The sequence below is a fragment of the Hemicordylus capensis genome, chromosome 6, assembly GCF_027244095.1.
Source record: "Hemicordylus capensis ecotype Gifberg chromosome 6, rHemCap1.1.pri, whole genome shotgun sequence".
NCBI classification, from domain to species: Eukaryota; Metazoa; Chordata; class Lepidosauria; order Squamata; family Cordylidae; genus Hemicordylus; species Hemicordylus capensis.
This window is the reverse complement of record NC_069662.1, coordinates 61,542,297-61,566,126: the sequence shown is the minus strand read 5'-3', so window position 1 is coordinate 61,566,126 and position 23,830 is coordinate 61,542,297. Positions and strand designations below refer to the sequence as shown.

Here is a 23,830-nt window from a genome sequence, read left to right as displayed (position 1 = left end):
CAAAGCAATCTTATATTTGTTTCACTCAGCTTTATTCAGAAACAACTCCATTTTCCCCCTTCTTCTTTCCCACCTTTTCCTTTCTGACTCCATTCCCCACACTCTCTACAGGTACAGGATCCCCACAGGGACAAACTTCTAATTAACAGAGCATAAAAGAATACATAAGATACATAATACATCTTCTAAATAGAATATAACGTTCTTGCTTATCTACTCAAGTGTTCTGTTGTGCTATACACTACTTGTAGGCAGATGTTCTGATTTTGTGGGGGAGAAAGAGACACCTCTGAATGCAGAGACTCTATATTAGGGTTGCACGTTTTGTATATTTCTGTTTCGATTTGTACCAAATCCGAATCAACCGGATTCACTTCCACCCAACCCACTGTTTTGCCCCGGCAGACGTCTTTCTGCCCCAAATCTGCCACAAAGACACACAGACTCCAGCAATTACTTAAAAATCAGCCCTTTGTCCAATTGCATGGGGGTCTGGGTTGTGGCAGGCACCCCTTGGGGCACTTCCACCCAACCCACTGTTTTGCCCCAGCAGACCTCTTTCTGCCACAAATCTGCCACAAAGACTCCAGCAATTACTTAAAAATCATCCCTTTGCACATTTCCCTTTCTTTCCCTCCTCCCACATGGAGAGATTGCTCCGGGAGGCAGGAGGCTTGCTTGCAGTGCAGGCTAGGAAGAAATAAATATTATGGTCAAATACAAAAATTAAATAGAATCTCCCTCTCTCCCAAGCTAATTTTTTAAAAAGATTGAATAATTTGGAGAAGAGCAAGGCTCTTCTCTTCTCTGGTGTGCCAAACGACACAAACACAGCCTTGAAAGGAATAACGCCTCAGGATTGTATCTAAGGAAAGGTGGGATATAATGAATAATAAATACAAGTACAATATGTTATGGCAAAATAAATCATTATGGAAAGGTGAGATTTTATTTATTTAATTAATTTATTTATTTATTGTTAAATTTATATACCGCCTTTCATTAAAACAATCCCAAGGTGGTTTACAGCAAAATTTAAAAACAAGATTATAAATATGATACAGTTAAAATATTAAGCTAAAAATATGAGACAAATCTGATTAAATAAATTTAAGACACAAGTATAAAAACAATAAATACAAAGTACAAAGAGCAGCAGCAGAGACAATCATATACAGTGGTCCCTCTACTTACGAAATTAATCCGTTCCGAATGCACATTTGTAAGTCGAAAAATTCGTAAGTCGAAAAGCGGTTTCCCATAGGAATGCATTGGGAACGTATTAATGCGTTCCGGATCCTAGAAAAAAGACCCAGACCCCCAGTAAGGCTTGCAAACTGCACAGGAACATTTCTTTTCAAGAATAAACAGGCAGTAAACAGGCAGGCAAGTCAAGGAAACTGCATGTAAAATTCGTAAGTCGAGGAAACCCCATCTAAAAATTTGTAAGTCGAGGAAACCCCATCTAAAAATTTGTAAGTCGAAAAAACCACATCTAAAACCGGATCTAAAACTGCCGTTTGTAACTCGAAAAATACTTATGTCGAGTAGTTTGTAAGTCGAGGGACCACTGTAAATATAAATATATAAATATAAACTCACTCAACAATAAACAAACAATTAAAAAGTCTGGGGGAATTCAACAAGTAGAGGCTGCTGTGCAGGCAGGCTGGCATGTAAGCATGGATGAAATATGTTTTACACATCAAAGTAGATATAATCCTCTTCTCTCCCAAGCCAATCTTTCTAAAGGCATGAAAAACTGGATTGCAGTATAAAAGTCTATTTAAAGTATAAATAAAAGTAAATAATCACCTTCACATGCCTTTTTTTAAAAAAAGGCTGAAAATACAGGAGAAGCAGAGAGAGAAAAGGGGTGGGGAGGGCTTTTGCTAGCAAAGTAGAAGCTCCGGATATTGTTATTTAGAGTTGGCACTGTATTGGCTACTCTTCAGGTTAATCATTGCATTCTTAGTACACAATTGAAATACAACACAACACATTCTCAACTAAATCATTCATGCCCAAGGAAATGTCTTCAAAGATGATGTGCCCCTTTTTGCATATCTTATCGTCTGCTATGTTAATTGCTAATCCTTTTGACAAACACTCAGTTGCTGAGTGGAGAGACCAACAGGACAAAATGCAATGCTGAAACGCAAATGAAGCTCGAAGTGTTTTCCGAAGTACACAAAGTTCGGATCCTAGAGGAGGTCATTTCGGTTTGTAAACAAAAATTATCGGAGGTCTAATTCTGGTTTCAATTTGTAGACAAATCATCCGAAATTGCCATTTTCGGGCACAAATTGATTTGTGCCCGAATCAAAATGCACAAGCCTACTCAGAAATACACTCTCAATATAAGTCTACTATCTCACAGGGGCCCTCGTAAGGGAGATGGTATTCTTCTTATGGCCCACAGCCACTCCACACCCCTGCCCACACCCCCTAGCTTGCTCAACAACAGAGTAACCTGGCCCCTCTTGTCTCCCCCAACCAGGTCTCACTTATACATGCCAGGGTCAGCTCCTTCATCCATGATCAAATCATGGACATTTTCAGTCTTATTCTGAACTGCCCTGGCATTGCAGAGGAACAAGGCCAGACTCTGTGGGTAGTTGGAGCTGCTCCCCAAGGCCTGAGAGTTGACAAGGCAGCTGGAAGTGGAAACAGTTACTAAATTACTAATTTCCCTTCCCCTGTAACAGCCAGCTGCTCTGTCAGCGCCAATTCCTCTATTCCCCACCACTACAGCAATAGCTGCCCCAAAACTGCTGGACGCACCATCCCACTCAAGAGAACCCCAACACATATCTGCAAAAAGGCCTGGCACAACCCAGTACACTAAAAAACCAACAACCTCCAGCCCTAACCTCCCCTCCCTGCAGTATAACCTTCCCTAGCCTTCAGTTCCACCTCGAAGGCTGGCTGGCCTCCTTTGGCAGTGGGCTTCAGGTTTGCCTTCCAGAATTATATGCCTCCAGAAGCCCAGAAGCCCCTCCTCTCACAAGACACTGCTGGGCCTACGACAGGTGGTCAAAGTCAGGCAATCCTGGAAGGCAGCCAGCTGGAACAAAACAGCAGGCCGGCAGGCAGCCCTTCATCTGGGGTGGGAGGTGAAGATGGAACTTCCAAAAACCGAGGGGGCCAGATGTCCAAGTCCAGGCAAGAAGGCCTGGCCCTCGCCCTCACTCTCCCCCAAAGTGGCGACCCCCTTTGGTGCCGCCCCTTTGGTGGCGACCTTGCCAGTGGTGGGCCTGCCGCCACTGGCAGCTCCCTAAATAGGCCTGAGCAGCTGGCTCCGGGCAGATGGAATCCAAAAAGCTTCCAAGTCACTCCCGGGCCCCAATCCTCCAAAGCCTCCCCACAGCTCAACTCAGCAGCCAGTCCTGGGAGGCAGATAGCAAACAAGGGGGCAGAAGCAGACAGGCAGACACCCAGTCCCTCAACCTGGGGTCTGCCTGGGAAGCAGATGTTCCTCCTCATCATCATCTCTCTCCTGCAGGCTTCTTTAGCCTATTGATGAGTGCTGCACAACCTACAATTGGATCCGTTCGGGGAGAAAGAGGTCACATCTCTATAAGAGACTGGCTTGTAGAAATTTGGAATATTTTGATAACGGATAAAATCTCATCAACTTTAAAACTGAACCCCCAACAAAATCAAGACACCATTTTTTATATGAGGTGGGAACCCTTTTGGAACTACATAGAAAAAGGCAAGGATTCAGTCCATTCAACTTCATCACTTACTTATTTCTATTGCTGGTGAGATATCTACTTCTTAATTGGTAATTGGTAAAAGCTGGTGTTAGTTCAAGTGGTTAGCTTTAGTATTCTGTATTTGAGTCACATATGATATGATAGATTTGTAACTGTGTATTGTCAGAATAAATAAATAAAATAAAATACCAGCACCCATGCACCCCCTCTATCCAATTCTAGGTTGCTAACGGTGTCCAAGTCAATAGTTAGGGTCAAGACTGATTTGAATATAAGTTTTCTACCAAATAAAGTCCCCAATGCAGTTTCCAAAGCAAAAAGAAGAAGAAGAAGAAATAGTTCTGTCTCCCAAAAGTGCTCACAGACTAAAAAGAAACACTCCCCCAAAGGGGGTAAGTTAGATTTTATTTTTTTTAAGTCCGCGAATCCGCCCGGACCAGACAGAACCGGAGGATTCGAGGGGGTGTCAGACCAAACTGGCCCAGTCCAGTTCCGGTCCAGTCTGGACTCAAACTGAACTGGACCAGCCAGTTCCGTGCACACCCCTACTGGCCTCCCTGGCATCTCCAAGATGGGGCTGAGAGAGACTCCTGCCTGCATCTTTGGAGAAGCTGCTGCCAGTCTGTGTAGACAATACTGATCTAGATGGACCAGTGGTCTGACTCAGTATATGGCAGTTGCCTATGTTCCCTTTTAGCAATGGGCCCTATTCACATGTTATGTTCAGTGCATGTAAAATATGTGTAGTGAACACATGAAGAAATACGTATGCACATACAATTGTTTCACACATTATGTTCAATGCATGTACATTGATAGTCTTCCTACCTGTACCCTACATTTGGGAGGGCATTCATTTTAAAAGTGAACCCGGGTACACAAAGATGTACCTATGTGCAGAGACCTGTACCCAATACAACATAATGTCAGAATAGGCATTCTTTCCTGAGGACAGAAGTCAGCCTAGCATCCATAATGTGTCAGAGCCAAGAACAATCCATGGTAGAAGCCAATCCATTGAATATTTCCTCAAACAAAATACAACGCCAATATGGATCTTGCAGCATGGACCTTCCAATATGCAAGTTGTTGTCTCCCAACACTCAGGCGCAGCTTTGTGGTGTGTGTGTGTTGGGGGCCAGGGCATGCAGGGAGCAGCAGGAGGGAGGAGGGAGAGGGGAGACTGAGTTGCATGAGAACCGTTGCACGCACTACTTAGGATCTGACCCACTGGCTGACATCAGAAGCTTAAGGAACACTTGGGCGGCCAGAGGATGTAGTCCTGCTGGCTGCTCCTTGGCTCCTGTGAGGCAGAGAAAGGAGCTCATTGTCAGCAATTGACTGGGGAAGCTCTGCAGGGGCCAACTGGCTGCGTCCCCGGTACTGATGAAGGACGCAGGGTAGAAATCTAGATGCCGGCTCGAGTTCAAACCGGTTTGAATTTGAACCAGTTTGGTTCGAAGGCTCGAGCTCGGACCAAACAGGTCATTGTGTTGGGAATGCTGGTCCGAATTTGAACCGATTGAGCCCGGTTCGGTTCAAGCCGGTTCGAACAGACACAAGCTGGTTCAAAGCTTCTAGAGTCCATTTTAAGTCTTGTCCTCCATTTTGTGAGACTTGTTTTGCATATTTGCATTGGCCGAGCTATTGATTCCCTGACTGGCCAGATGAGTCTGGCTCTCTGGTAGGCTGTGCACTGTGCCAGAACTTGAGAACTGGCACCCTATTGGCCAAGGGAGAGCCCAAAGGTGACGGCTCCCAAAGGAGGGAGTTTTAAATCCTATTTAAAGCCAAGACTCTGGCCCTTAAATCACTTGCTGCAGTGTCTTCCTGGGCTCCCTTCTGGCCTGCTGTAGCTGTGCTGGCGTGGTGATAAAGTCCAGCAGTCTGGCAGACAGTGCTGTGCTTTTTTGCTCCCAATTCCCTGTTCCCTTGCCTGTTCCTCTCCTTCTGAAATGCACATTTCAGAAGGACTGGCCGCATGTTTCAGAAGGACCCTTGCCTGGTTTGTGGGAAGCTCGGCCTACCAGGCCCACCAGTGCTGCGCAATGCGTTGCCCAGTACTTGGAGGAGCCTGTGGAGAAAGACCCAGAGATGGACTGTGCACAGTTCTGGGCATCCCACCGCCAAGTCTGGCTGCTGCGCACCTCTTCTCCTGCCCGCCAACCAGTGTCCAGAGTGAGCGGGTGTTTTCACATGCTGGCGGTGTGGTAACACCAGCTTGGTTCTGGTTGGACCCTGGCTTGGTTGAGCAATTGGTCTTCCTCAAGGTCAACTGCCCCCTGCTGGGCTACCCTGAGCTGGAAGTTTAGCTGGGCGAGTGATTGGCCCATTGTTGGCCCATGGTGCTGGTCACCTGCCTGGCAGCAGCTTCTACTCATCTCTACCCTCCCCCCTTCCACCTTCAGCTGACAGACGTACCAAGTCGCAATGTGCCCGCTACTAGTGCTGTGACTTGGCAACCGATACAATACCTCCCCCCACACTGGCATAACCCAATGATGAACTAACCCCTGGTTCCACCTGACCACAGCATTCGGGGGGCCGTGAGCACACACACTAGGCCACGGCAGCGGTTTGTGCCTGTGGCACTGTACATGTGTAAACATGTTGATTTTTTAAAAGGTTGATTTTTAAAAAGGTGAATTTTTTAAAAGGCTGATTCCCAAGAAGACGAATTTGTAAAAAGGTTGATTTCCAAGAAGATGAACTTGTAAAAAGGTTTACTTTCAAGAAGATGAACTGGTAAAAAGGTTTATTTTCAATTTGAAAAAATGACAATTTTAAAATGTGTTCTGCTGCTTGGGGGGATGGCAGCAGGACTGCCCAAATATATGTCTGTAAATATTTCAGTGTATGTAAATATGTGCTTGTGTAGTTGGAAGTTGTGTGTGCATGTGTGTATGAGTGTGCGCGTGCATGGAGATTTCTTCTGGTGTCTGTGTCTGTGTGTGGGGGTGTTGTCACTAGTGGTATTAAAGGTTTTTCCTTTCCTTTCTGTAGATAGTGGTTTTTGGTCTGGTTTGTGTAGATAGTTGTTAATGGTGTAAATATTACTATATAGCTGCTGTCCAGCTGGATTTGTATATAATTTATACTTGTGTAATGTGTACTGTATATGCATTTGTGAATTGTTCTTATTGTGCCCCCCCTTCCCTCTCGTTTGGTTCTGCTGAGACATACGCGCACACACTAGTCACGCATACACCTACCATGATGAATATGTGGTCTCCCGCTACACCATGTTGTGTGTGGCCTTCACTGACCCACCTCTGAGCCAGACTTTCCTACCTCTTTAATTTTTTCTGAGCCCTCCTCTCCTCCGTTTGGTTCTGCTGACACGCAAGGACACACGGATGCGTGCGCATCCTCACATGCACACACGCACACCAGACATACATGCACTGGTCCAGCAGACATGATGAATAAGTGGTCTCCTGCCAAAGCACATTGTGTGTGTATGGCCTCTGACCCGCCTCTGAGCCAGACCTTATTTATTGATTTAACATATTTGTATACCGCCCAAAACTTACATCTCTGGGTGGTTTACAACAGCCTCCCTATTAAGTTCCTTCCTGAGGTCTTTATCTTTCTTGACTCTGGCTTCTCTCCTCTTGGCAATTTCCACTGTCTGTTCTGACATCCATTTTGCTTTCTTCTGTTTCTTGGTCTTTGGCAGTCTCTTTTCACATTCGTTCTTAAAAACTTCTTTGATTTCATGCCACAGTTCCTCTGGTTCCCTATCAATGAGGTTCAGAACTGCAAAGCCGGTTCCTGATGTTCTCCTTGAAAATGGTGGGTACATTCTCAAGATCATATCTTGATCATATTGAGACCCTAGTCTTAATAAAAATAAAAAAATCTGATCTGAGAGGACATGCTCCTCATGGTCTAGTCTTGCATCATCAGAACAGACATATTTGAATTAATATGTGTGAACATTTTTAGCTCTTTAAAATGACAAAATCTTTACCAGTTAACCCAAAAACATGTCTTTTACCTGATCACATTTGCTTAAATATGCAGCTCTAAGCTGAGAGAGTGGGTCACGTTTTTGTCTGATAGGGATGTGCATAAAAACAAGTCGAAAAATTATCAAATGCAAAACAAAAAAACAAGTGTTTAAATCTGAGGCTCCCATTGAGCAGTAGGGACAAGCCAAATGGCCCTTCTGTCCCCCACCCCTCTGATTGGCCCTACATCATTCTAATTGTTTATCTCTATAAATAAGGGATAAGCCATATGGTCCCTCTCTTTTAGAACTCAGCAGATACTCCCAAGAACCCCCTTACTATACACCATGGCTACTTGTGTTCTAGATAGAGTTCCAGTGCATCAACCTTTCGCACCAACTGTCCTAATGACCACTGGGGCATTGTGAGGAGAGGTAGTTAGTGAAGGCCCCCTTACCTGCACTTGCTTTGCTTCTACTCTATGACCCCTGCCTTGACTCCTCAGGTATTTCCTGTAGCAAGTCAGTTCTACTTCCTTTCTCCTTGGAGAGCAGATGGGAGCATCTCCCCCCCCCCCTATTCACTATATAGCTCATAGTTAGGATAGGTCTTTCCTATCACAAATGTACTTCACCTAATAAATCCTATTTACTTTATACTGCACTACAATCTCCGTGCTTGTTCTTAACTAACTGTAACAATCAGGCTCTGCACCACTTCGTAACTGGAGTGGGCAGCTTCCTCCTGGTGCTTTCCTAAACAATCGCAAATTACAACAACTTGCTCCCATGTAAGCTGACAAAGGGATCGTGTACCCCGCTCCTTTGAATGTAAACACTGAGCAGGATTTGGCAGAGCTCTCCTCTTATTAAGTACCTTAGTGCTTCAGCTACTCACATTTTCCTTGCTGGGGGGTGGGGGCAGTGCTATCCTTTCACAGCACCCTTTGCCAATTTGTAAAGTGGTTTTACATGAATGGAGTTTAAAAGCTAACTGAAGCCTCATGGAAGGAGATGTACAGAAAGCTAAACTGCTCACTATCCGGAGCAAAACTTAATATCTTGCAAACTGCTTTAGATGTTTGACTGAGTGAGACGAGGCTATTGGATAAATTCAGCTGAACTGGCATTTGGTGTGTCTGTAAGTTTATGTATTTGTAGTGCAATGTCTCCATTAGAATCAGAATGAAATTTGGCATGCACATCTGGAATGTCTATATTTTAGGTTCCAGTACTACTGGGCTACCTAAATCATTTTTCAAAGCAACGAGGAAAATGAAAAATGCCCCCCCTCAGGCATTGTTGGAGGGAGTTCCACAAAAATGGCAGTAAGCCTTCGTTAGAGCTGTTGCCAGGAGGCTGTACACACATGGCTTTTACTTCGAATCTCCTCCGGAACTGAGTGTGCCAGCCACATATTAGCTGCATTTATCCCAAAGTCCCTGCAAGCTATCAGGGACCAAGACAGATATGACTCTGCTTTCCCCCGGATCAAGGCTGAGCATTCTGGCTTAGCCCGAAGCATGACTGGCTTTTAAAAACCCTCTATTTTCAGCAGCTTTTTTTTTAAAAAAGCCTGAGGCTTCTGTTACGCCCTGCAGTTTCTCTGTGATGTGTGGAGTGGCCATTGGCAGTAATTTGGTGTTTTTCGAAACTCAGTGAAGGGGAGTTTGACAGCTGTGTTGGGTATGGTCTGCTCTGAGTGATTTGCAATTGCAGGGGAGGGGTTGTAGCAGATTGGTGCAATTCTGTGGAGGGAGTCCAGAAGGGGGGGGGGCAGGGAGAAATTCCTGAGTTAAAACGCTTATAGCTTTACATAATTATCTTCCACCTTTTGAAGCTGGTTTCTGTCTGACGATATTCCATGCGGTCTGTTATCATTCTTGCTGTCCCACCCACTGGTTGCCAAAGAGGCCACATTCCCCTCATTTCCCTCCCTGTGCGGGACTTCTTGGCCGGCTCTGAGCAAAGCTGACTCCGTCTCCTCCTCAGTGAAAGCAAAACCATCTCCTTCAAGGGTCCTGGATCCTGAGCTAGCTGCACAGCAGCTGTTTTTGTGCACCACCAAAGAAGAGATGTCATTCCATTACCCAGTGAGGTCTCCTGAGAACGAAGAGACCCCAGATGTTGATTCAAATTTTAAAAGGCCTGATGCACAGGAGCAATGGAATCCTTTGCAACATTATTCGAATGACTTCCATCTGCTGGACTTTGAGAATATGGATCAGGAGTCATTCAACTGATTGGCATAAAATTTAGGACAGGCAAAAGGACTTACAGCTGAACCCCATTACCCACAGGGGTTCCATTCTCCACAAATTGGGGATATTGGAACCACAGATAGTGGAGTATTGAAGCAAGGGGGATCTGGGGGTTAGGTTCCTGGAGCTGGAAAAGGCGGGGGAGGGTGAGGGGCAATAGCAAAGGAAAGTGTTCTACCATGTGCCGCAAGTCTCCAGCATTCCAGGAATGCCGCCACCCACTCCAGTCCCAAAATGGTTATTTGTCTGCAAAAAAAAATCGCAGGGGGAATTAAAAAATAACAAAAGAGCCACAAAATGGCTCTTACTGCCAAAATGGCAGCCAGAAATGACCTTGGAGATCATTTCCAGCCACCCCGACACCATGGAGATGCAAAACAAACCCTTTCTTAACCTTTTTTTCCCTGTGTATACTGAGGTCGGCTGTCAATTACCTGACTGCAGAGACACAAAAGCACAATCTGAGGACAGTGAAGTTTCCCTGTACTAATTCGCACAGCACTTAAGCTGTCTTTGGAATTTGCTACCAAAAGGTGTATTGATGGTCTCTAGTTTAGATAGCTTTAACAGAAGATTAGAGAAATTCATGGAGGACACATCTATCAGTGGCTACTGGTCCTGAAGGCATACCTCCCTTCTCCCACGGTTGCTCCCCACAGCTGGCATTCAGCAGCATACTCCCTCTGAGCCTGGTCCGGAGATAGTTCTTAACCTCTCTCTCTCTCCTGCTTGTGGACTGGTTGGTCACTGTGGGAAACAGGATGCTGGGCTAGATAGCAGGGCTAAGTGAATCAGCACTGATTTGATTTGGGGATCACCTTGGTGCTTCAGATAAGTCCTCAATTCAATTTGATGCCTGAGGGGACCAATCCGATTTACTTTGGCCCCGTTTGATGGGATCACTTCAAATCAGGCCCAAGCTTTGGCCTACCTCCCTTCCCCTTCACTACTCCCCAAAGCCCTGCACATTTCTCAGGACTTCTTTCATCCTATGCTAGCTATGTGCTGTCTTCTTTCGGTCTTGAATGAATACTAAAATAGACCGCCTCTTAAGAGCTTGGAGCAACATGCATGGGCTTCTCGGATGATCCAGGTACTAATCAGGCCCCAAGCAGAAGAACTGGTGCAGCGTAGTGGTTCCAACCACAAGCTAAAAACCCTTGGCTCCAATCTCTACTCAGTCATGAAGCAGACCTTTGGCAGCCCATTGTCTATTAGCCATGGCTTCCCCTACTTGCAATATACTAAGCTATCTTACAGATCTGTTGTAGGTATTACTGAGATAAGATGGGCAAATGTTTTTACATTTACTCCCCACCCCCATCCCCAGCCCTCATCCAAAGATCCCAGAGCAGAGTACATGGTTATGTTTGTCCTCACAGTGAGCCTGTGAGGTACGTTATGCTGAGAGAAATAAGGGACTGGCTCAGAGGCACCCACTGAATTTCATAGCTGCACAGGAATTTAAACTTTGTCTCCCCAGTCCTAGTCTAACACCCTAACCACTACACCACACTGACTCTCAACATTGAAAAATATGCACAATATCACATCTTAAGGTGCCTCCGTACTTTTATGGGCATGGAGAGAGGGCAGAATTGGAGACCCTGAAGTCTGAAGCTACCTCACACATGAAAATGTGTGCGCTACCACCCAACTAACTTTCAAGGGCCTCTTCACCAATTGTGGTATTAATGGTAGGCTTACAGGTATGAATGTCATTATGTGCACTTACTCTGGAGTAAGTTATTAGCAGTATTTGCCATAGACACAAAACCATCTTCACTAATGGAGGAATGAAATGGGTGAGTGGATGTGTTTTTCCTTTCCACCTATTTAAGGCACTCTCTGGACTATAGCCATGAATGCTCCCTGAAGGCAGACACACACCATCTATGGAAACCAAGTGCTATTTCATACCGCTAGACCTCGCCCATTCTGGTCTTCCATTTTTGAAGGAGAGAATTACTACAGAAAGTGGCAAGTAATTCTCAGGGATGCTTTAGAGGGGCTTTTGCTGCACTCTGGTTTACAGTATAATTGTAGAAGCAGCAGCAGGTAGAGGTGGAGCCCAGGGGCATAGCAAGGTTGGAGTGGGCCCAGAGACAAGATTTTAAAATGCCCCCCCCCCTCACTGAAGCTCAGCTCATGAAGTAAAGAAATCTTAAATGAGGCTGAATAGTGGTAACGAAAAGCATATCTATCTATCTATCTGTCTCCTATGTGCCACAATAGAACATCATCCTAATTTATTTTTTTTAAGGTTTTGTAAATTGTGGATGATGCAAGTCATTTAATGGTACTAGAGAAAGACATGCTCTTCTGGTAGCTCCAGGTCTTAACACTTTCATCAATTTCGGAGGATGAATACAACTGAAGGAACCCTGGGCGGGTGCACAGCTGGGACAGTCAGTCATGTGACTTGCCTCTGGGGCCCCCTCAAGGCAGTGGGCCCCCAGACAACTGTCTCCCCTTGCCCTATGATAGTTATGCCCCTGGTGGAGCCCTAGTTAGGTTAAATAGATCAGATTATGAGAGAGATTGTCACAGTCTGGTCTCAGCCAGCCCCATAATGTGACAAACTTTACTGCTGACCCCAAGCGGCATTCCATATGTTTCCTGGCTGTCTCCACTTGGCAGCCCATCAGCCCTCCGTCTCTCACGCAATCTAGGCAGGGTGGTATGGCATTTAAGCCTGGGGTGGAGAACACAGAGACTACACCAGAATTTAATCAAGAGGTGAAATCTTTACTTGAGAGGAAGAAATACCAATTTTGCCATAACCATAAGAGCAAAAAATGAAAATGAGATAAGCGCATCCAGTGATTATCCTGCACTCTACACTGGCCCCAACAGGCACCTCAGCAGCAGCTCTTGGTCAGCCCACTTTGCTTCCCAGCAAGCCTGGCTCTCTTTCTGCTCAGCACCACCTTGTCTGGTCCTGCTGCTGTCTGTTCCTCCAGCTGCTCCGGGAGCGATCCAGCTCCTCTGTGTGATCTTCAGCTCTCTTCTTTGCGATTCAGCTCCTCCAACTGCTCTCCTGCTCTCGCTGCTCCCTAAGCTGTTCCAACCTCCCCTTTTAATCCCTGAAACTCTGCCCACCTCCTGAGGGCGCTTTCCAGATTAAACCCTACAACAGTGTCACTACGGATCTGCTAAGTGTGCTTCCATACTTCCTGTGTTGTGACACCGCAGGCCCTGTGCCGACAGCAAGATGCTGTTCACATTTTCAATGCCTTGTTTCAGATTTTATCTTTGCATTATAGTGCTCCAATGTTGTTGTTATTATTAATTCGATTTCTATACCGCCCTTCCAAAAATGACTCATACACAGAGAAATAATAATGTTGCAAGTCTGTTGCAGAAAAATATCTGCATTTTCCTATTATAGGAGTTTGAGATTCTAGGGATTGTTTTCAATATGATCCTGCCCAAGCCGAAGCATTTCCCCTAAAGTCTTTGGACAATACTTGTCCATTGAAACATTCAGCAAAATCAATGAGGAACCTTTTCCTGGACTGTATCACTTCAAGCTACAGATGTGTGATTTGTGCATCCCTCCCCACAAAGGATCCCTGCACATAGGAAAATAGCTATGAAGGGAAAGGGTTCGACTGAACCAAGAGTACACATCTCCCTTAACCAATTGAGCAGTTTCCCCTGCATTTTATCACACCCCTTGTCAACCTAATAGCCCATAAAGCTGTGCCACAAGTAGGTGTCGATTCCTGGCAGCCACAGAGCCATGTGGTTGTCTTTGGTAGAATAGGGAAGGGGTTTACCATTGCCATCTCCAGCGCAGAATGAGATGATGCCTTTCAGCATCTTCCTATATTGCTGCTGCCTGATATAGGTGTTTCCCATGGTCTGCAAAATATACCAGCGGGAATTCGAACCAGCAACCTTTTGCTCCTTAGGCAAGTTACTTCCCCGCTGTGCCTTTAACAGCCCATACCTGCTCACAAAATAAAATTAAGGAGGTGTTCCTTAAGCTTTCCCTCTGTCTGCACCCCCGAGCTGGACACTTCTCCCAACATGCTACATATATTTTTAGTTATGAGAGAGCATTTAAAAACCCGACCTTCCAATTGCAGCCTGAAGTGATATAGTCTATGCAGCGCTTTGCCACTTGGTTGTGTGAGTATGAACCAGCCCCCTCCCCTGCCGCTCCACCCCCATTTTGCGGCGTTGGAGAAGCAGAATACCGGGCTAGGGCAGAAGGAGCAACTCATGCTTGTTCTTAATTTTGGATTCTGCCTCTTGCCTTTGTGGATCTATAGATCACACTCAATGTTACTTGAGAACATCTTGCAAGAGTTCTGCCATGAAGTCCCTTTGCACCCACACCCCCAAACAAACAACAGCACACAGGAAATGGGTTGAAACTAGGGCCATCACTTTATTGACTGATTTTAACAGCGAACTGCAGTGAAGCTAGGGCACATCGCACCTGCCACCAATGGGGTGTGGCACTGCATCCCCTCCTCGGACCTGCCATGGTGACCAAGGGGCTACACTATTTAGCGGCACCACTCCTAACACCTGCCAGATCAAAAATCCCTTCCAGTGCAACAGTGCAGAGTAGGCAAAAAACCAACCACCTCCAGGCCAATCCGGGTGGATGGAGAAAATTCCTACTCGGCCCCAAATGGCGACCGGCTAATCCCACACTGTCACCTGAGGGGGATGAGTGGATGCCGAGGTGTCCCTGCAGAAGGCCAAGAGAGGGCAGGGATCGCTTTTATTAGCGCACCCTCTGCCCCGCTGCTTGGCCCTACAGACTGAGGAGGCAGCCACAGCATGGTTCACTGTGTGGTCCAGCCATGTTCCTGCCTGGCCCATCTTGATACTAGAACTGCACCCAGCCAGTGCCTAAATGCTGTGAACAGATAACCCCACTCAGGGGCGGAGCCATCATTGGGCCAACGGGTTCAAAGAACCCGGGCCGTGCCCAATCAGGGGCCGCATCTCGTCTCGACACCCCCCCCGCCCACATCTGACGTCAGACGCAGGGGTGCTAGTTTAGCTCCCGAGCGGGGGCCGCACAGCCCCTTCGGGAGCTAAACTAAGGGTGGTGCTGTGTTTGCAGCGCCAGCCAGGAGCGGCTCTTCCCCTGCTAAGGCAGGAAAGAGCCATTCCTGGTTGCGCTGCAAACATAGGACCAGCCTTAGTTTAACTCCCAAAGGGGCCGCGCGGCCCTTTCGAGAGTTCAACTCCCACTCCTGAACGGAGCCTCAAGACTCCATTCGGGAGCCAGACCACGCCCCCCGCATCTGATGCCAGATGCGGGGGGCGCGGCTAGCCCCACGTCTGATGTCAGACGCAGGGGGCGGGGTCAGCGGGGCAGCCACTTCGGCCCCACACGGGCTGCCAGCATTCCCGCTCCGCTCCCGACCCCACTCCCTGCCCAACCCGAACCCCGAAAACACACCCCAGGGCTTCAAGGGGCAGCTATAGTGATCAAGCAGCAGAAACATGAAGTGTATGACGGTCTGTAGAAACAAACAACTTTGGAAAGATCTGTTGGGCTTGTCAGAGAACTCAAGTGGCAGCAAAAGGATCCAATGGGCTGTACAATCCCGGGGGTGCTGGAACAAACTTTGAATATGAAATCTAGCAATAAAAGAAATATACAAAAATGCCACATGCAAATCTTCTTGGGGACATGCCCGTAATATAGTTCCAGGGCCTCAGATTTTAAAAAGAATCTGGAAACAAGGGAAGCAAGGACAGACACAAGAATTCAAATGCAATACTACACAACAAAGAAGAAAATAATACTTGGTACAACCTTGATTCATTAGATGTTCCACTCCTGAGTGAACGACTGGAAACACTCCTTGCTAACACTGTAACCATCTGCCTGGATCCCTGCCTTGCTCATCTTATGATTCTCTGAAAAAAGCTTATTCAAGAGTTTCCCATCCTGCCTGACCATGGTTGTAACACCTACTAAGAGCGGCCGGTCCTCCAGGAACGCGCGGCCGGTCCTCCAGGAACGCGCGGCCGGTCCTCCAGGAACGCGCGGCCGGTCCTCCAGGAACGCGCGGCCGGTCCTCCAGGAACGCGCGGCCGGTCCTCCAGGAACGCGCGGCCGGTCCTCCAGGAACGCGCGGCCGGTCCTCCAGGAACGCGCGGCCGGTCCTCCAGGAACGCGCGGCCGGTCCTCCAGGAACGCGCGGCCGGTCCTCCAGGAACGCGCGGCCGGTCCTCCAGGAACGCGCGGCCGGTCCTCCAGGAACGCGCGGCCGGTCCTCCAGGAACGCGCGGCCGGTCCTCCAGGAACGCGCGGCCGGTCCTCCAGGAACGCGCGGCCGGTCCTCCAGGAACGCGCGGCCGGTCCTCCAGGAACGCGCGGCCGGTCCTCCAGGAACGCGCGGCCGGTCCTCCAGGAACGCGCGGCCGGTCCTCCAGGAACGCGCGGCCGGTCCTCCAGGAACGCGCGGCCGGTCCTCCAGGAACGCGCGGCCGGTCCTCCAGGAACGCGCGGCCGGTCCTCCAGGAACGCGCGGCCGGTCCTCCAGGAACGCGCGGCCGGTCCTCCAGGAACGCGCGGCCGGTCCTCCAGGAACGCGCGGCCGGTCCTCCAGGAACGCGCGGCCGGTCCTCCAGGAACGCGCGGCCGGTCCTCCAGGAACGCGCGGCCGGTCCTCCAGGAACGCGCGGCCGGTCCTCGGCGTATCTAGGGTAGATGGCACCTATGGCAAGCACTGAAATTACCCCCCTGTTCAAAGATCTGATACCCATGCTCTGGGTATCAGATATTGATACCAATATCAGCTCTGGGGTTAGGGTTGAAATGTGATATCAACTTTTTATCAAGTTATATTATGATATTTACCATAATATCATATCTGGGGTTTGCTCCACTTTCCCTTTTCTTCGTGGAGGAAGGTTGCATCATGGTCTTCTAATTTATAGAAGGGCATTTGTTTATTACATCAACATCCCGCTCTTCCTCCCAGAAACCCAGAGCAGTGCCCATGATTATGTTTATCCTCACCACAACCCTGTAGGGTAGGGTAGGCTAAGATTGAAGTGACTGGCTCAGAGTCACACAGTGAGTTTCGTGGCTGAACGGGGATTTGAACTTGGCTCTCCCCGGTCCTCGTCCAACACTCAAACTGCTACACTATGCTCAGAAAAGAGGGAAAGGGTGTTACTTGTTTTGCAGGACCTTCAGTGAAGTATGACGTGAACTGATAGTTGCTGTCATTCATTCTTATTTATTTCATTTATTTATTGTTAGATTTGTATACCGCCTTTCATTAAAAAAATCCCAAGGCGGTTTACACAAAAATTAAAAACAAAACATTGGTAATCTAGGACATTGGTACCTTTGGCACTTAAAAAGGTATAGAAGCCACACAGGTTTTTGCAGTTAGTAACGTGAAGGCTGATGAGACCAAATCTAAAGGCCAGATTCAGGAGGAAAACCCCATGCTTATTCAACACTTCATCTAAGGAAATCCAGAGAAGTTACCACAAATCCTCTTACAAGAATTGCTTGGGTTGAAAACAACTGTATCAAGGATTGAATTGAGGGATCAGATCTTCCCACCCTAACTCTGGTCTGGACTTCCAGATTTTGCAAGACCCTTTACAGGCCTTCCCTCAGTCACCATCCCTAAGGTACATTCTACGCATGCTTAGAAAGCTAGGACATTCTTTTTTTCCCTTGTTGCACAAAAATGTATTTCCAGTGCACTGGACTTCCTGAGATCCGGCACCTCCACACCTGTTTCTGCATTGCACACCCCTTAATATATCTTTAATATATTTCAATATTTTTAATGCTCATAAATAATACATTTCTTCCAAGCTCTGAAAGCCAGACTTTGTAGCAGTGAGTTCCACAAATTTATGAAGGCTTGCATGGGAGAAGCCCTTTCTTTGGTATTTCTGAATCAGTTTATTTCAAGTTCCAATACGAGCAGGATAGAAATGTTACAAAAAACCACCACAAACCAACATGGTTGAACTGTGGGGGCCAGAAAGGCCTGCTCATCAATAGCAACTCCCTTAGAAATCTCCCATTAGATCCCAGTTTGCCTGCCTCTCCTCACTACACTGTATTTATTAATTTACAAAAGACATTCTTGCAATGGTTTCAGAATCAGAAATTAACTGACCACAACATTTGTGGTTAAGGATGTTTAGTGACATGAATGCTTGCAGGATTAGTGATCTGATGCAATTCTACTTGGGAGAAAATACACAGCCCGGGGGGTGGGGTGGGGGACGTGCCATGCCTTGCCATACCCTAAATACGCCGGAACGCGCGGCCGGTCCTCCTGGAACGCGCGGCCGGTCCTCCTGGAACGCGCGGCCGGTCCTCCTGGAACGCGCGGCCGGTCCTCCTGGAACGCGCGGCCGGTCCTCCTGGAACGCGCGGCCGGTCCTCCTGGAACGCGCGGCCGGTCCTCCTGGAACGCGCGGCCGGTCCTCCTGGAACGCGCGGCCGGTCCTCCTGGAACGCGCGGCCGGTCCTCCTGGAACGCGCGGCCGGTCCTCCTGGAACGCGCGGCCGGTCCTCCTGGAACGCGCGGCCGGTCCTCCTGGAACGCGCGGCCGGTCCTCCTGGAACGCGCGGCCGGTCCTCCTGGAACGCGCGGCCGGTCCTCCTGGAACGCGCGGCCGGTCCTCCTGGAACGCGCGGCCGGTCCTCCTGGAACGCGCGGCCGGTCCTCCTGGAACGCGCGGCCGGTCCTCCTGGAACGCGCGGCCGGTCCTCCTGGAACGCGCGGCCGGTCCTCCTGGAACGCGCGGCCGGTCCTCCTGGAACGCGCGGCCGGTCCTCCTGGAACGCGCGGCCGGTCCTCCTGGAACGCGCGGCCGGTCCTCCTGGAACGCGCGGCCGGTCCTCCTGGAACGCGCGGCCGGTCCTCCTGGAACGCGCGGCCGGTCCTCCTGGAACGCGCGGCCGGTCCTCCTGGAACGCGCGGCCGGTCCTCCTGGAACGCGCGGCCGGTCCTCCTGGAACGCGCGGCCGGTCCTCCTGGAACGCGCGGCCGGTCCTCCTGGAACGCGCGGCCGGTCCTCCTGGAACGCGCGGCCGGTCCTCCTGGAACGCGCGGCCGGTCCTCCTGGAACGCGCGGCCGGTCCTCCTGGAACGCGCGGCCGGTCCTCCTGGAACGCGCGGCCGGTCCTCCTGGAACGCGCGGCCGGTCCTCCTGGAACGCGCGGCCGGTCCTCCTGGAACGCGCGGCCGGTCCTCCTGGAACGCGCGGCCGGTCCTCCTGGAACGCGCGGCCGGTCCTCCTGGAACGCGCGGCCGGTCCTCCTGGAACGCGCGGCCGGTCCTCCTGGAACGCGCGGCCGGTCCTCCTGGAACGCGCGGCCGGTCCTCCTGGAACGCGCGGCCGGTCCTCCTGGAACGCGCGGCCGGTCCTCCTGGAACGCGCGGCCGGTCCTCCTGGAACGCGCGGCCGGTCCTCCTGGAACGCGCGGCCGGTCCTCCTGGAACGCGCGGCCGGTCCTCCTGGAACGCGCGGCCGGTCCTCCTGGAACGCGCGGCCGGTCCTCCTGGAACGCGCGGCCGGTCCTCCTGGAACGCGCGGCCGGTCCTCCTGGAACGCGCGGCCGGTCCTCCTGGAACGCGCGGCCGGTCCTCCTGGAACGCGCGGCCGGTCCTCCTGGAACGCGCGGCCGGTCCTCCTGGAACGCGCGGCCGGTCCTCCTGGAACGCGCGGCCGGTCCTCCTGGAACGCGCGGCCGGTCCTCCTGGAACGCGCGGCCGGTCCTCCTGGAACGCGCGGCCGGTCCTCCTGGAACGCGCGGCCGCCGTTTTTTGATGGTGGTGATGGGAGCCCCACAGAGCAGCTGGGGATGATGCTCTTCTAGTCCAACAGTAGCTGCTGAGCTTCAGGTGGGCCATCCTTATCTTCTTGGCTAATTGCTGTGAATAGCTATCCCTTCCCAGACCCATTTTAAAAAGGCAGCTACAGCAAGGAAGCAGTAGCAACATGCAAACGTGAGCTCTTTGGAAACAGATCTCTATGGAAAGTACTCTTGAGCTCATTTTGGGAGAAAGCAAGTTAGCAGAGGGATCTGATGGGCTGTACACAACCCTGCAGTTTGTTTGTTTTTAACCAAGCGTGCTTTCAATATAAAATATAGAAATCATTTTTAAATAAAGCATAAACATCAACTTTAAAATATTTGTGTTATTCATCAATATAAGCTGAGCACCAATGCGCCATGGAATCCAGTAGGATTCCCCACCTCCACTCCTACACTTTCCTCCCAAGTTCCCCATCCATCCAGGGGTGGCCCAGCTCTCCTCCTGCTCCAGCCCTGCACACAACTCCTCAGAACTGCAATCCCAGCTTCCCAGTCTCTGCTCCCTTTTCTTGGAACTAGGATGTGGCCAATCTCTTCCGCCTTGCCTCTCTGTTCCCCTGACATGCCTACAATGAAGACCTCTGGAGGACATTCCCAAATCCATTGCCAGGGTCTCCTGGAAAACCATCTTCTCCAAGATGACCCCCCCCCCCCCCCACACACACATCTTCTTCCTGTACAGCAGGTTAGAATTGTTAAAAGAATGAATCTGGCTTGAGGACATTCTCACCCAAAGACTAACTCAATGACTACTAACATTTGAATTGTATCGCTTCAGGGCAAAAAGCAACATCTGGGAGGAAGCTTCATTTGTATATGAAAGGATATATATTAGCATAAACCCATGCAAACCAACACAGTGATTGCCCAGCAATAATCACTGGGAAGTCTCAGCACATCTGACTTTTCTGGGCTCTTACAAGGACGCTTCCAATCCAAACATGCCATGATTCCCCTTTTATCAACAGGACATGCAATACCCCTGCAAGGCTTTGTAGCCGAGGACAATGGGAATTCTAGTCCCAAAACGTCTGGGGACCCAATTTGAAGAAACCCGGGCTTCTGGAATTTATATCTGCCCTTCCTGCCCGGACATCCGAGTATACAATTCCTTTATCCTCACAATAGACCTGTAAAGTAGGTCAGGCTAAAGAGAATGACTGGAAATAGAGGTTGGACTACAACTCCCATCATACCTGACTGTTAAGAACCTAACAGCCCTGCTGGATCAGGCCCAAGGCCTATCTAATCCAGCATGCTGTTTCCCCATAGTGGCTCACTGGATGCCTCTGGGAAGCCAACAGATTCTCAAAGTTGGTCCCAGATGTTGGACTCTCACTCCCATCATTCCCAGCTAACTGAAGGACAAGGGAAGGGAGCCAACCAGAAAAACAATCCATTCATCACTGGTCCCTCTTTACTAATTATTGGCACAACCAAGTGTTCACAGAGGTGTGTGTGTGTGCGCGCGCATGTGGCTCTATACTACGTATATCTGTACTTGGGGTGGTTGTGTGTGCCTAGGGCTGTGTGCCTCTGCAAGACATCTCTCCCGTGGGAAATTATTCTCCATGCTTAGCCTAAATTTGCTTCCTCATAACTGCAGTCAGCTTGAGGGGCAAATAGAAGCAGTCTGGGTGTCAGGGGGGCACTTGCAGATCCCTTGCAGGCTCAATGTGAGGATCACAGCAGAATCATGGCATTTTAGAGCGGGAAGGTTCCGTGGAGATCATCGTTATCTGGCTTCTGTCTGAAAACCATCAGCAAAGGGGAGCCCAGGACTCCCTGAGGTGATCTTGGCAACCCTTCTCCCATTTGGGAAAGCATTCCTACTGCCTAGCCGAAAACTGCGTCCTCGTATTGGCAGCCCTTCAGTGCTGCCCTCAGCAGCAACAGAGGGGAAATATGCTCCTTTTTCAACACCTTTGATATCTGTGGAATGCTGCCTTTTCCTGTGTAGCTCCGAGAGTCCGGCCTCTGGATGTGGCAGGAGTCAGACTTACCTCTCCATCTTCTGCGAAGACACATTCAAGAGGTTCGACACTGAAATAAAGAAAGGTTTTGTATGCTTTGCTAATCTCTTAGGATTTGCTACAATCTCCATATTATACACAGATGAGTGCTAGACAAGGCAGGGGAGTTTTATGAAAGCAAGTAGCTTTAAGAAAATAAAATTAGTTAGCAGTTAGCTCACTTGACTCAATTAGCAGCTACCCCTGCTAACGGAGCAAAGAGACACCCTTTAAAGTTCTGGTTCTCTTATATTTAGCAGGGTGAGAGTGGCAGGCCCTATCCAAACCCAGCACAGCATCCCTCCAGTGGCTGTTGCTGCCATCTTCCGTTTCTTTTTCAATTGTGAGCCCTCTGGGGACAGGGATCCATCTTTATTTTTTATTTCTCTGTGTAAATTGCTTGGGGAACTTCTGTTGAAAAGCAGTATATGAATAGCCATCGTCATATTTTTACATGATCATTTTTATCCTCACAACCACCAGAGAGGTAGGTTAGGCTGAGAGACAAGCATGTGGGCCCACAGTCACACACAGTGGCTTTCATGGCTGAGTGGGGGATTTGAACTCAGGCCTCCCTGAGTCATACTCCAGCTGTCTTGGGGTAAACAGACACAACACAATCAGCACATCAAATGTGGGGTTTTACATTTCACAATCTTGTGTTTAATTCTGCTTTTCCAAGGCCAGTTTGCAGAAAAGAGGACATAAGTGTGTGTCTTGATGGGCTGCTCCTGTTCCTCAATGCAAACATTCATGCCATGACGATTCTGAACAGGCTGAGATTAATTTTAAAAATCAAACTAACAAAAAAAGGTTTTCAATCTTAATGAATCAGGCACAGCTGATTCAGGAGTCAGTTTTACAGTGAATTTTATAAATTAAATATGTGAGAGAACAAGAATCATGGCAATAATGGGCAATAACTGCTGGGTAGTTAACCATAACTGCATTTCTTAGCAGGTTAAAAGTTAATCTTTCATTTGCCAATGAGGCTGCAGGGAGAATTATTTGGAGAATATTTTCCAAATATTTTAATGCTCAGTAGGAATTACTCAGAATTTCCCATTTCATATTCTCCCCCCCCCCCGAGAATATACTGAGAAAACAGAATATTTTAGGGAATATTCACCCCAAGCCGACCTTGGCACACAAATTGGGAAGCAGGCAAAGGGAACCAAGAAGACATACAGGAATTTAAGAATGAAAACACAAAGCCAGTCAGTAAGTAATACTGAGTCCTTCTACCTTGGTACAGCAGTTAGGCAAGTCCTTCCTTTTCTGCTCCCAGGACACCGACTGGAGATGCTCCCCTCTGCCCCTGTCCTCCTGGGGTTCTTGGGGGCGAGGGGGAATAGCCCCCCTGCTCTTACTGACCAGCCCCACTTGCTCATGGGGTCCATTCACTGTTACTGAACATTGTGATCTGGCCCTTGTCTTCCACACAGCTGCAGTGATCAGGCCTTCCTACAACCCCCTCCACACATAGGTGGAAGGGGGGGGGCAGGCACCACTGAGAAGGGGGCGCCACGCCAGTTCCTGCCACCCCCACCCCATTGCCCACCCCCAGGGCCCCTCAGCCACTTGCCATCCTGCTTGCCTTGCCTGCGGCTCCGGCCTAGGATCTGAGAGGCCTGCAAACTGCAGAGCTCTTCTCTGCCTGCCTCTCAGCTGATCGGTGGGTGGGCGGGGCTTCCAGAGAGGCCTCCCTGGAGCCTGAACTGGGCAGGCCCCAAGCAAGCCAGGAAGGAGGCTGGCAGAGTTCCCTGCAGCAGACCCTCTGCCCAGAGCTTCCAACACAACTTTTGGCAGGTAGACTGTGAATGCCTTTTTGTGGTTACCCCCACCCCAGGTATATAGGGATCTGCTTGCCATAGGGCTTTGATATGGGGGCAGGAGGAAGACTGAGAAGTCTCTGAATATTTAATTTAAAACAGATTGAAAATTTTGCTGGCTTTAAAAGAAAAAACTATCTAAAAGGGCCTATAAGTGGCTTGTTTCATGGCAGAAAATTACAAAAACTTCTGGAACAAATATTCATT

General features: G+C 49.0%; 1 protein-coding gene across 4 annotated transcripts in view; it reads right to left on the bottom strand.

The window, feature by feature from the left end:
* LOC128329508 (uncharacterized) overlaps positions 1-23,830 on the bottom strand; it is a 40,867-nt gene that overhangs the window by 10,165 nt on the left and 6,872 nt on the right. For 3 of the 4 annotated variants that reach the window (XM_053260867.1, XM_053260864.1, XM_053260866.1), the window contains one exon: positions 21,783-21,822. In XM_053260867.1, the coding sequence (XP_053116842.1) occupies positions 21,783-21,807 (25 nt within the window). In that variant the 5' untranslated portion in view covers positions 21,808-21,822. Of the gene's footprint in view, positions 1-21,782; positions 21,823-23,036; positions 23,821-23,830 lie in introns of those variants that run through there. The other variant, XM_053260865.1, reaches the window with a different exon arrangement.